At 39.2% G+C, this 12,042-nt stretch overlaps 1 protein-coding gene across 4 annotated transcripts in view; it reads left to right on the top strand.

Annotated features, from left to right (window-relative positions):
• Positions 1 to 12,042, top strand: part of RNF115 (ring finger protein 115) — an 86,188-nt gene that overhangs the window by 38,429 nt on the left and 35,717 nt on the right. For all 4 annotated transcript variants that reach the window (XM_025927965.2, XM_086718024.1, XM_086718025.1 and 1 more), the window contains one exon: positions 11,267 to 11,478. In XM_025927965.2, the coding sequence (XP_025783750.1) occupies positions 11,267 to 11,478 (212 nt within the window). The remainder of the gene's footprint in view (positions 1 to 11,266; positions 11,479 to 12,042) is intronic.

The raw sequence follows: 12,042 nt of genomic DNA, 5'->3' as shown, positions 1-12,042 counted from the left end.
ATATATTTTTACATATTAGCAACAGTTGGTAATTGAAGTTAAAAAAAATTTACTATTGTATACAAATATTAAATATTTTAAGTTTCAGAAAGATGTCTAAGATCTGAACATGGAGAACTATAACATGTTACTTAGAGAAATTGAAGAACACCAGTGGAGAAATATGTACCACTCATGGATCAACTTAATATTGTTGGGATGTCATTTATAATTCAGTATAATTCTAGTGAAGATCCCAGTCAGCTTTTTTGTGGGAATTGACAAGCAAAGGGGTGCCTGGGTGGCTCAGTCAGTTAAGTGTCCGACTTTAGCTCAGGTCATGATCTTACAGCATGTGGGTTCGAGCCCCGTGTCGGGCTCTGTGCTGACAGCTCAGAGCCTGGGAGCCTGCTTTGGATTCTGTGTCTCCCTCTCTCTGCCCCTCCCCCACTCATGCTCTGTCTCTGTCTCTGTCTCTCTCTCTCAAAAATAAACATTAAAAGTATTTTTTTAAAAAATTGACAAGCAGATTCTAAATTCACATGGAAATGCAAATATGTAGAATAGCTAAAACTTCTTTGAAAAAGAAGAAAAAAGTTGGAGGACCAATACTACCTGAGTTCAAAATTTATTATAAAGCTACAGTAATCATGACAGTGGTATTGTCATGAAGACAGATCAGAAGAACAGAGTATCCAGAGTCTAGAAACAGACATACACTATGGACAACTGATTTTGACAAAGGAACAAAGGCAATTCAGGAGAAAAAGGATAGCCTTTCAAATATATTGTAATAATGGTTTCAGGAATAGAATTTGGTGATTCATCACTTACATATAACACCCAGTGCTCATCCCAACAAGTGTCCTCCTTAATGCCCCTTTGCCCCTTTAGCCCATTTGCCCCACCCAACACCCCTCCAGCAACCCTCAGCTTGTTCTCTATATTTAAGAGCCTCTTATGGTTTATCTCCCTCTTTGTTTTTATATTATTTTTGGTTCCCTTCCCTTTTGTTCATCTGTTTTGTATATTAAATTGCACATGAGTGAAGTCATAGGATACTTGTCTTTCTCTGACTGATTTTGCTTAGCATAATACACTCTAGTTCCATCCATGTTGTTGTAAATGGCAAGATTTCATTATTTTTGATCGCCAAGTAATATTCCATTGTGTATATATACCACATCTTCTTTATCCAGTCATCAGTCAATGGACATTTAGGCTCTTTCCATACTTTGGCTGTTGTCAACAGTGCTGCTATAAACATTAGAGTGCATGTGCCCCTTCGAAACAGCACTTCTGTATCCTTCGGATAAATGCCTACTAGTGCAATTGCTGGGTCATAGGGTTGTTCTATTTTTAACTTTTTTAACCTTTATTTATTTTTGAGAGAGACAGAGCATGAGTCAGGGAGGGGCAAAGAGGGAGGGAGACACAGAATCTCAAGCAGGCTCCAGGCTGTCAGCACAGAGCCCGTCGTGGGGCTTGAACCCACAAATTGCAAAATCATGACCTGAGGCAAAGTCAGACGTTTAACTGACTGAGCCATCCAGGAGCCCTATCTATTTTTAACTTTTTGAGGAACCTCCATACTGTTTTCTAGAGTGGCTGCAACCAGTTTGCATTCCCACCAGCAGTGCAAAGCGTTCCTCTTTCTCTGTATCCTCGCCAACATCTGTTGTTGCCTGAGTTAATTTTAGCCACACTGTAAGGTGGTATCTCATTGTGGTTTTGATTTGTATTTCTCTGATGATGAGTGATGTTGAGCATTTTTTCATGTGTCTGTTAGCCATCTGGATGTCTTCTTTGGAAAAGTGTCTATTCATGTTTTGCCCATTTCTTCACTGGATTGTGTTGATTTTGATAAGTTCTTTATAGATTTTGGATACTAACCTTTTATCAGATATGTCATTTGCAAATATCTTTTGCCATTCTGTTGGTTGCCTTTTAGTTTGCTTCCTTTGCTGTGCAGAAGCTTTTTATCTTGATGGGGAATAGTTTGTTTTTGGGGCGCCTGGGTGGCTCAGCAGGTTAAGCGTCCGACTTTGGCTCAGGTCATGTTCTCACTGTTCATGAGTTCGAACCCCGTGTTGGGCCCTGTGCTGACAGCTCAGAACCTGCTTTGAATTCTGTGTCTCCCTCTCTGTCCTTTCCCCACTCACACTGTGTCTCTCAAAAAATGAATAAATGTTAAAAAAAATTCTTTTAAAAAGGAATAGTTCGTTTTTGCTTTTGTTTCCCTGGCCTCTGGAGACATTCAAGTAAGAAGTTGCTCAAGTCAAAGAGGTTGTTGCCTGTTTTCTCCACTGGGATTTTGATGGCTTTCTGTCTTACATTTAGGTCTTTCATCCATTTTGAGTTTATTTTTGTGTATGGTGTAAGAAAGTGGTCCAGGTTCATTCTTCTGCATGTCGCTGTCCAGTTTTTCCAGCACCATTTGCTGAAGAGCCTATCTTTCTTCCAGTGGGTATTCTTTCCTGTTTTGTCAAAGATTAGTTGGCCATATGTTTGTGGGTCCATTTCTGGGTTGTCTATTCTGTTCCATTGATCTAAGTGTCTGTTTTTGTGTCAGTACCATACTATCTTGATGATCACAACTTTGTAATACAGCTTGAAGTCTGGGATTGTGATGCTTCCAGCATTGGTTTTCTTTTTCAGGATTGTTTTGGCTATTCAGGGCCTTTTCTGGTTCCAGAGCGTCCAACTCTTGATTTTAGCTCAGGTCATGATCCTTGGGTTGTGGGATCGAGCTCTGTGTTTTGCTCCTCGCTGAGTGTGCAGCTTTGTTAGGATATTCATTCTCTCTCTCTCTCCCTCTCTCCCCCCCCTCCCTCCCTCTCTCTCTCTCTCTCTCTCTCTCTCTCTCTCTCCCTCTCTCCCTCTCTCCCTCTCTCCCTTTCTCTCTCTCCCTTTCTCTCTCTCCCTCTCTGTCTCCCTCCTCCCTCCCCCTCTACCTCTTCCCCACTCGTGCTCTTTCTCTCTCTCTCAAAAATAAAAAAATTAAAAATATAAATAAATAAATGGTACTGAAACATTTGGATAGTCACAGTACACAAATATGAGCTTAGATACATACTTCATTAAAGTTTATTTATTTTGATTGAGAGCGAGCACGTAAATGGGGGGAGAGCAGAGAGAAGGAGAGACAGAATTCCATGCAGGCTTCTTGCCATCAGCGCAGAGCCTGATATGGGGCACGAACTCAAGAACTGTAATGTTATGACCTGAGCCAAGATCAAGAGTCAGACGCTTAACCGACTGAGCCACCCAGGCGCCCCTAGATACAGACTTTAAACCATATACAGAAATGAGCTCAAGATAGATAGTAGACCTAAATGTAAAACTTTTGATAACTTGAAGAAGGAAACATAGGAAAAAATCTTTATGACCTTGGGTTAGGCAAAGATTTCTTAGATATGACCCCAAAAGTATGCTCCATAAAAGAAAAGGCTGATAAATTGGACTTCATCAAAATTAAAAACTTCTACTCTTCTTCATAAGAATGAAAAGACAAGCCACAGTCTGGGAGAAAATATCTTCAGATTATTTATTTCATAAAGGACTTGTATCCAGCTATATAAAGAACTTCTTAAAATGAAATAATCTTCACCAAAAAAGATGTACATAGGGCAAATAAACATGCAGAAAAATGTATCCAGCTATATAAAGAACTTCTTAAAATGAAATAATCTTCACCAAAAAAGATGTACATAGGGCAAATAAACATGCAGAAAAATGTATCCAGCTATATAAAGAACTTCTTAAAATGAAATAATCTTCACCAAAAAAGATCTACATAGGGCAAATAAACATGTAGAAAAATGCTCAACATCAAAAAAAGAAATGCTCAACGTCATTAACCATTAGGGAAATGCAAGTTAAAACAACAGTGAAATATACCACTGCACAACTCTCCGGATGGCTAAAATTTGAAAGGCTTACCATATAACTCGGTGAGGCCGTGGAACAACTGAAATTGAATATAAAAATGGCACAATCACTTTAGAAAACACACTAGCTGGGTTTTTTTTTTTTTTTTCAAAGATGTATCTGCATATATAAATACGTATACAAATATTCATAGTGACTTTATTTCTAATAGCTAAAAATTAGAAACAATCTAAATGTCCATCAACAGGTAAAAGGTTAGACACATTATGGTAACCATATTATGGAATACTTCTGAGCATAAACCATTGATACATACATGTAAAAATGTGGATGAATGTTGGGGCGCCTGGGTGGCGCAGTCGGTTAAGCGTCCGACTTCAGCCAGGTCACGGTCTCGCGGTCCGTGAGTTCGAGCCCCGCATCGGGCTCTGGGCTGATGGCTCGGAGCCTGGAGCCTGTTTCCGATTCTGTGTCTCCCTCTCTCTCTGCCCCTCCCCCGTTCATGCTCTGTCTCTCTCTGTCCCAAAAATAAATAAACGTTTGGACGAAAAAAAAAAATGTGGACGAATGTCAAAATAATTGAGTAAAAGAAGCCAGAGTTGGGGCGCCTGGGTGGCACAGTCGGTTAAGCATCCGACCTCAGCCAGGTCACGATCTCGCGGTCCGTGAGTTCGAGCCCCGCATCGGGCTCTGGGCTGATGGCTCGGAGCCTGGAGCCTGTTTCCGATTCTGTGTCTCCCTCTCTCTCTGCCCCTCCCCCGTTCATGCTCTGTCTCTCTCTGTCCCAAAAATAAATAAAAAACGTTGAAAAAAAAATTAAAAAAAAAAAAAAAGAAGCCAGAGTATACACAATATCCCCTTTAAATAAAATTCCAGAAAATATAAAATTCTAGAAAATACAAACCACAGAAAGATCAGTGGTTGCTTAGGGTTAGGGAGGGGTAGGAGGAGGGGTTACCTAGGGGCATTAGAATACATTTGGAGGTGATGGTTGTATTCCTTATCTTGATTTAATATTTTCATAAAGTTGTACACTTTTTCAAAATTGTACTCTAAATTGATTTATCTCTGTGGGACTAGTATTTTTTAAGATCTAATTCACATACCACATAATTCACCCATTTAAAGTGTACAATTCAATGGTTTTAGTATGTTCATAGTATACAACCATCCCCACTAATTCTAGAACTTTTTCATCACCCCAAGAAGTAACCCTATACCCATTAGTAGTCACTCCTTATTTTCCCCAGCTCCCTCAGTCCTAGGTAAGACCACCAATTTATTTTCTCTGTGGCTTTGCGTATTTGGGACATTTTATATAAATCATACATTATGTGACTTTTGTGACTGATGTTTTTCACTTATAATGTTTTCAAGGTTCATCCATGTTGTAGCATGTATCAGTACTTTATTCTTTTTTTAAATTTTTTATGGCTGCATAATATTTCAATTGTATGGCAAAACAGTATTTCATTTATTCATTCATCAGTTGGTGGGCATTTGGTTGTTTATACTATTTAGTTGTTATGAATAATGAATATTTGTGTACAGATTTTTGTGTGACCATATGTTTTTCAGTTTTCTTAGGTATATGACTAGGTGTGAAATTGCTGGGTCATATGGTAACTCTTTAACTTTTGAGGAACAGACCATAGTATTTTAAAAGGTGCTCATCCGACTATGGTTAGCGTATAGCAGATTGCACTAAATGGAAAGTACTGTCCATTCTGGGTTGGTTTTTGTTTTTGTTTTTGTTTTTGTTTTTGTTTTGAGAGAGAGCACGCAGGTGGGGGAGAGAGACAGAGAGAGAGAGAGGGACAGAGGAGCTGAAGCAGGCTGTGCACTGACAGCAGCAAACCCCACTTGGGGCCCGAACTCCTGAACTGTGAGATCATGACCTGAACCAGAATTGGAGTTCAACGGACTGAGCCACCTAGGTGCCCCACATCCTGTTTTTTTGTATTGAAATACATAAATATTTCAGTCCATGTATTTTCAGAAGCATTGTCTTTTTACCTCCATTCAGAATAACATTTCAGTTAAAAAATTTTTTTTTTAAATATTTGTTTATTTTTGAGAGTGAGAGAGAGTATGAGTGGGGGAGGGGGCAGAGAGAGGGAGGGAGACACAGAATCTGAAGCAAGCTCCAGGCTCTGAGCTGTCAGCACAGAGCCCGACGCAGGGCTTGAACCCATGATCATGACCTGAGCTGAAGATGGACACTCACCTGCCTGAGCCACCCAGGCGCCCCAACATTTCACTTTTTCAAGCAAAACTTGTCAAACAAACGGTCTCTGTGATTCTTTTAAATGTTTCACCCAAACTTTGTAATAGTGTTCTCTGTTTTTACTTGTGTAAGCCATGTTCTGAATACCCAGTTTTGTATATGAGCTATTTTTTTCCTCTTATGCTTGTCTAAGTCTGCTCAGAGGCAAATGACCTGAAACTGTTCTTATCTTGGTGTTGATTTGGTATACATTTGTGTAATGCATTTTTTATCCAGTGTTCTGTGGTCAGGGTACACTTATTATTTTGGGACAGGTACATTGATATTATTTGTTTGCACTAATTTGTGGTTTCCAAACAAGTAACAAAATGCCTTATGCTGATGTTGAAGCTGCTTCTGAACTTGGGTTCCTTCAGAATTTTTACACGTGTTAGATGTGGTAACAATTTGTATATAATTATCAATGCATATTATTGATATTATGGTCTTGGTGCTTGATTTTTCTTCTATTCAAATTTTCACATATTTAGTTTTATTATTATTTGAGAGAGGGAGAACATGTGTGCTTGAGCAGGGGAGGGGGCGGAGAGAGAGAGAGAGAGAGAGAGAGAGAGAGAGAGAGAGAGAGAATATCTCAGGTAGGCTCCATGCTCAGTGTAGAGCTCAACATGAGGCTCTGGGGTCATGCCCTGAGCTGAAATCAAGAGTCGGACGTTCAGCCAGTGGAGCCACCCGGGTGCCCCCCTACTTAGTTTTTACATTAATTATAATGATCATTTGGAGAGTTTTCTGTGAGCAAACTTTATGGAATTTTATTCGTATAGTACAGGAACTGTACATTTCCTATAGTTTATGTGAGTTGGATGTTGGAGAACATGGAGGAGGTCATACTTTTTCACTTATTAAAGGCTAGTGTAGTTTTGGATATTTAAATGTTGCATTTACCTTGGAATTTGGAGTCAAGAAAAACTTTGTGTTGTAAACCACTTTTCAGACTAGAAGCAAGTGATCTTTACCAGAGGGGGCTGTCCCTAGAAAACAAAAGGAAATAAATCTGATATGATAAGAAGTACAAATGGCATTTAAAATGAAAAGGTGCTTTATCTCATTAGTATTTAGAGAAATCTTATTTATGTTTTTCTTATCATATTGGACATTAGAAATTTTAAAAAGTTGTTAAAAAATAGTATTGGCAAGAGTATGGAGAATGTAAGCTCTTCTACTCTGGTAGGAGTATAGATTGGTATAGCCCTTTGGAGGGTAGTTTGGTACTATCTAACAAAATTTAAAATACTCCGTGATTTTATTTCTGGGCTTTCCATAAGAAAGAAAGAATGCTTCCTACTACATGTTATGGGGCTAGGATAACCTGATAGCAAAACCAGACAAGGATAGGACACAAAAGGAAAATCAGAAGCCAATTCACTTGAATGTAGATGGAGAAAACCCCAGAATAGAGTCCAGCAATGTACTGTGTTCATCCTAAGAATTCAAGGTTGGGTTAATATTAAAGGCTAGAAGCAGTGATAACATTTTAAAGTATTGAACGGAAAACCTGCCAACCAAGCCAGATTCAAAATCTGGCAAAAGTGTCCTTCAAGAATGAAGGAGAGAGAGACGCCTGGGTAACTCAGTCAGTTGAGCATCAGCATTGGCTCAAATCACGATCTCATGGTTCGGTTCGTGAGTTTGAGCCCCGCATTCGGTGAGCTTGCGCACCGGGCTCTGCACTGTCTCTCCCTCTCTCTCTGCCCCTCATGGGATTCTTTCTCTCACCCTCTCTCTCTGCCCCTCAATCACTTGCACGTGCGTTCTCTCAGTCAAAAATAAATAAGTTAAAAAAAAAAATGAAGGAGAAATTAAGACATTCCCAGATAAACAACGTTTCAGGGAGTTCGTTGCTAATAGATAGACCTTCTACATAAGATATGCTGAAGGGAGTCTTTCAGGCTCACTACAGACCTATTGAATTTACTTTCTGGAGTAGGGCCAAAGAATATACATTTTAAACAAACCCTCCTATTTATTCTTACACACCAGAAACAAAAACAGAAACAAAAATCTTACAGTGAGATGCCATTTTCTATCTAGTAGGTTGGTAAAAACTAAAAAGAAAAAAGACCTATGATATCTAGTGCTTGCCAGGATCTGGTGCAGTGGAAACTCTTGGTGGATGTGTGAATTGGCACAACTACTTTGGAAGACAATTTGGCATTGCCTTGTAAAGTAAAGACATATAGACCATATAAAGTTGTATAGACCACCAACGGAGAGACTTTTCTGCCTCTGTAGCCGAAGACACATACATGAATGTTCACGCTGGCTGTTATAGCAAAAACCTGGAAACAGTAAGATGTTTATTGAGAAGAGAAAAGATTTTAAAAAGTATGGTATAGGGGCGCCTGGGTGGCGCAGTCGGTTAAGCGTCCGATTTCAGCCAGGTCACGATCTCGCGGTCCATGAGTTCGAGCCCCGCGTCGGGCTCTGGGCGGATGGCTCAGAGCCTGGAGCCTGTTTCCGATTCTGTGTCTCCCTCTCTCTCTGCCCCTTCCCCGTTCATGCTCTGTCTCTCTCTGTCCCAAAAATAAATAAACGTTGAAAAAAAAAATTAAAAAAAAAAAAAAGTATGGTATAAAGTGTGTGTGAAAATGAATGCACCAACATGTGCAGCCAAGAAAGCAAGTGCTTTCATAAAGCACTTTCATAATCCATAAGGCCCATGTTATTAGGGGTATATGCATTTCTAGTGAAACTATGAAGAAGAGGGGATGATAAAAAATTACGGGTAGTGGTTAACTCTGGAGGTTGGGGCAGGGAGGGACACACAGGGTTTCGGTGGCTTTAGTGACCTGAACTAAGAGATGGTTACATGGGTATATATTTTATTTTCTTATACCTCATTTATTATGTTATTTTAAATGTATCAAATACTAGAGATCATAGTAAAAATGGTAAAGACTAGATAAAATACAAAACATCCAGGCTATGCTACTGTTGAAAAGAATGATATGACTGTGTGTGTTCTAAGTCAGTGCAAGCCTTTTTTCCCCTCCATGGCTTTTATCCCTTATGTAACGTTTGCAGTTTGTCTTCCTTTGGGGGGAGGGGTAGTGTCTTTTCCCACTTACAAATGAAATCCATTAGGGCAGAGGTTCTTTTTTTTCTTTTAAAAATTTTATTCATTTCTGCATCTTAACAGTTCCCAGAAAGTGATTGGGACAGAGTACATGCTAAACAAACATTTGTTGAATGAGAGAGAGAGACAGGGGGAGGGGGAGGGAGTGTGTGTGCATGTGTGTGAACACTTATATTTAAAGATTGGAATTCTATACACCAAAGTAACCTCTGGGTAGGAGAGTAGAATTAGGGGTAGGAATTGGTCATGGCTGAATGGAGACTGGATTGCACTTCATATTTTATATCCTGCGTTTGCATTTTTGTAACATTGATTGTGTATTTTTTAATTAAAAAGGAAGGAAACATCTTTGAAAATCAAGAAGCAAAATGTAAACTTGAAAAAATAGCAAAAAATAACATTATTGACAAACCTAATCAAGAGTTGTTTAATTTCAAGAATTGAGTATGTTGAGACTAGAGTGGGGTCTGGAATCAGCTCAGCTTTTTTTTTTTTTTTTTTTTTTTTTCAAATTTTTTTTTTTTACATGTTTTTATTTATTTTTGAGACAGACAGAGACAGAGCATGAGCAGGGGAGGGGCAGAGAGAGAGGGAGACACAAAATCCGAAGCAGGCTCCAGGCTCTGAGCTGTCAGCTCAGAGCCCAACGCAGGGCTCGAACTCACGAACTGCAAGATTAGGACCTGAGCTGAAGTCAGATGCTTAACCGACTGAGCCACCCAGGCGCCCCGAGAATCATCTCAGCTTTAACACGCAGCTGTGCTGCTGACCCTTTCTCTGTTTGTAGAGGAGGCCGTTGTTAGTATGAGTCTCTGGAGGAAATGTTTAGTCTGGAGATGAGCTGTGAGGATTTTAAGACCTAAGGTCATGTGCCGAGCAGTTTTGTGTCCCTGTTATTATATATACATTAAATAATAAGTTTGTTTGATTTAAAACTTTGCAACAAAACAAAAAGACAGGATGTGACCAGGATTATGTACTTGGTTGGATGGAGTGAAATAAGTAGTGTTGTTCTATGGAACTCTTAAAGTATCTGGTGTACAGGTAAATAACATTTAAATTATTTTAGTGGTGGTTTGTTTTTTCCATTCACTCTTTGTTGAATAATCCCTTTGCCAAACCCAACAAACACACATCCCCACCCCCGGTCCTCTCCCTATACCCCCAACAACACCCTTTTAATGATAAAATAAAAGTATATACAACAGAACAGTCTTAACAGATATTTCTGCACTGTCTTGTTACAGCTTTGACAATACCCCTTTCTGATGTAGCTTCTAGATCCAAGGGAAGTATTTTATAGACCTCTGTCTCCACTCTGTGGTGATGGTGCTTTTTTACAAGTGTATGTAAATACAGCCATTTTATTTAAATCTTAGATTATTATATAGTAGAAATATGGATGTCATTTGTGATAAAACAGAAGAATATAACATTGATCTAAATGGTTGCTTATGCTCAGGACAGAAGTCCATGATCATTTCTGGCTCACATTTTTACTTCAGAAGGGGAACTGGTCAGAGGCCTGTGGATATGAGCTCAGTGTTAAGGAAGGGGTCCAGCTTTTGGTTTGTTTCTATATGAAGGAAATGAAGTTTCTTAGTATGTAAACCCCAGCCTCCATGCTTGCATTTGAAAGGTATCTCTTTTCTCCTCCATAGACTTGAGGAAACGTATACTTCTTTAATTTTTTAAAGTTTATTTCTATATTTTGAGAGAGAGCATGCATGCGAGTCGGGGAGGGGCAGAGAGAAGGAGAGAGAGAGAGAATCCCAAGCAGACTCTACACTATCTGCACAGATATGGGCTTGATCCATGAACTATGAGCTCATGACCTAGGCCTAGATCAAGAGTCTGATGCTTAACTGACTGAGCCACCAAGGCGCCCCAACATATACTTCTTTAGTTTGGAGCTGCTTAATTTCAAAGTGTTAAAAATTATTCCTCTCTTTTTTCAGTATTTGTTCTTACCATTTTCTCTTTCCTCTGGTCTTGAAACGAGTAATGTGTTCTTTATTTCTGTTTTTTACTAGCTCTGGGAACATTTGGACCACACGATGTTTTTCCCAGACTTTAGACCATTTCTAAGTAGCAGTCCACTGGACCAAGATAATAGAGCCAATGAGAGGGGTCACCAAACTCATACTGACTTCTGGGGACCAAGTCGGCCTCCACGGCTGCCAATGACTCGAAGATATAGATCGCGGGGAAGTACTCGTCCTGATAGATCCCCAGCTATTGAAGGGTGAGTGAGTGTTTTTAAGTTCTCTTTAATGGTAGTTTCAGTGAAAGACGTATTGGCTTAATCTAATCCTTATAGGTTCTCATACTTCTTACCTTTATGGATTAAGATAGAGATCTATGGAAAGAATGAAGATGAAGATAAATTGAATGTCTGTACTCAACTACTACCAGTTAACGAGTGATGATAAACTAAAGGATGATGAAACTAATGCTATAGGTCTCTGGTTAATTTTATTATTAGTGTCTCAGATTAATATATAGGTGATACATTTGTTTATCAAAATTTCAGAAGATATGGAGAGGGATATCCAATATATTGGGTGACATTAGGATTCAAAAAGACCTCAGCAAGTTGGAGCAGTGGACTTAATATGAAATTTACTAGGAATAAATGCAGAGTCTTGTCTAATTGTATTAGACACTGGAGTTACAGTGGTGAGCAAAACAGATGCTGGCGCTTGATCTCATGTAGGAATAATAGATTTTGTAAATGTTTGCCATGTGCATAGGACTGTGCTTAATGCTTTCTCTGCTTATCTTATTTAATCCATATGGACTAGTAGGT

This window comes from Puma concolor, chromosome C1 (assembly GCF_028749965.1).
Source record: "Puma concolor isolate L17-30 chromosome C1, mPumCon1.1.hap2, whole genome shotgun sequence".
Classification (NCBI taxonomy): domain Eukaryota; kingdom Metazoa; phylum Chordata; class Mammalia; order Carnivora; family Felidae; genus Puma; species Puma concolor.
The sequence above is the reverse complement of the archived record's forward strand: the minus strand, read 5'-3'. Positions and strand labels throughout refer to the sequence as shown.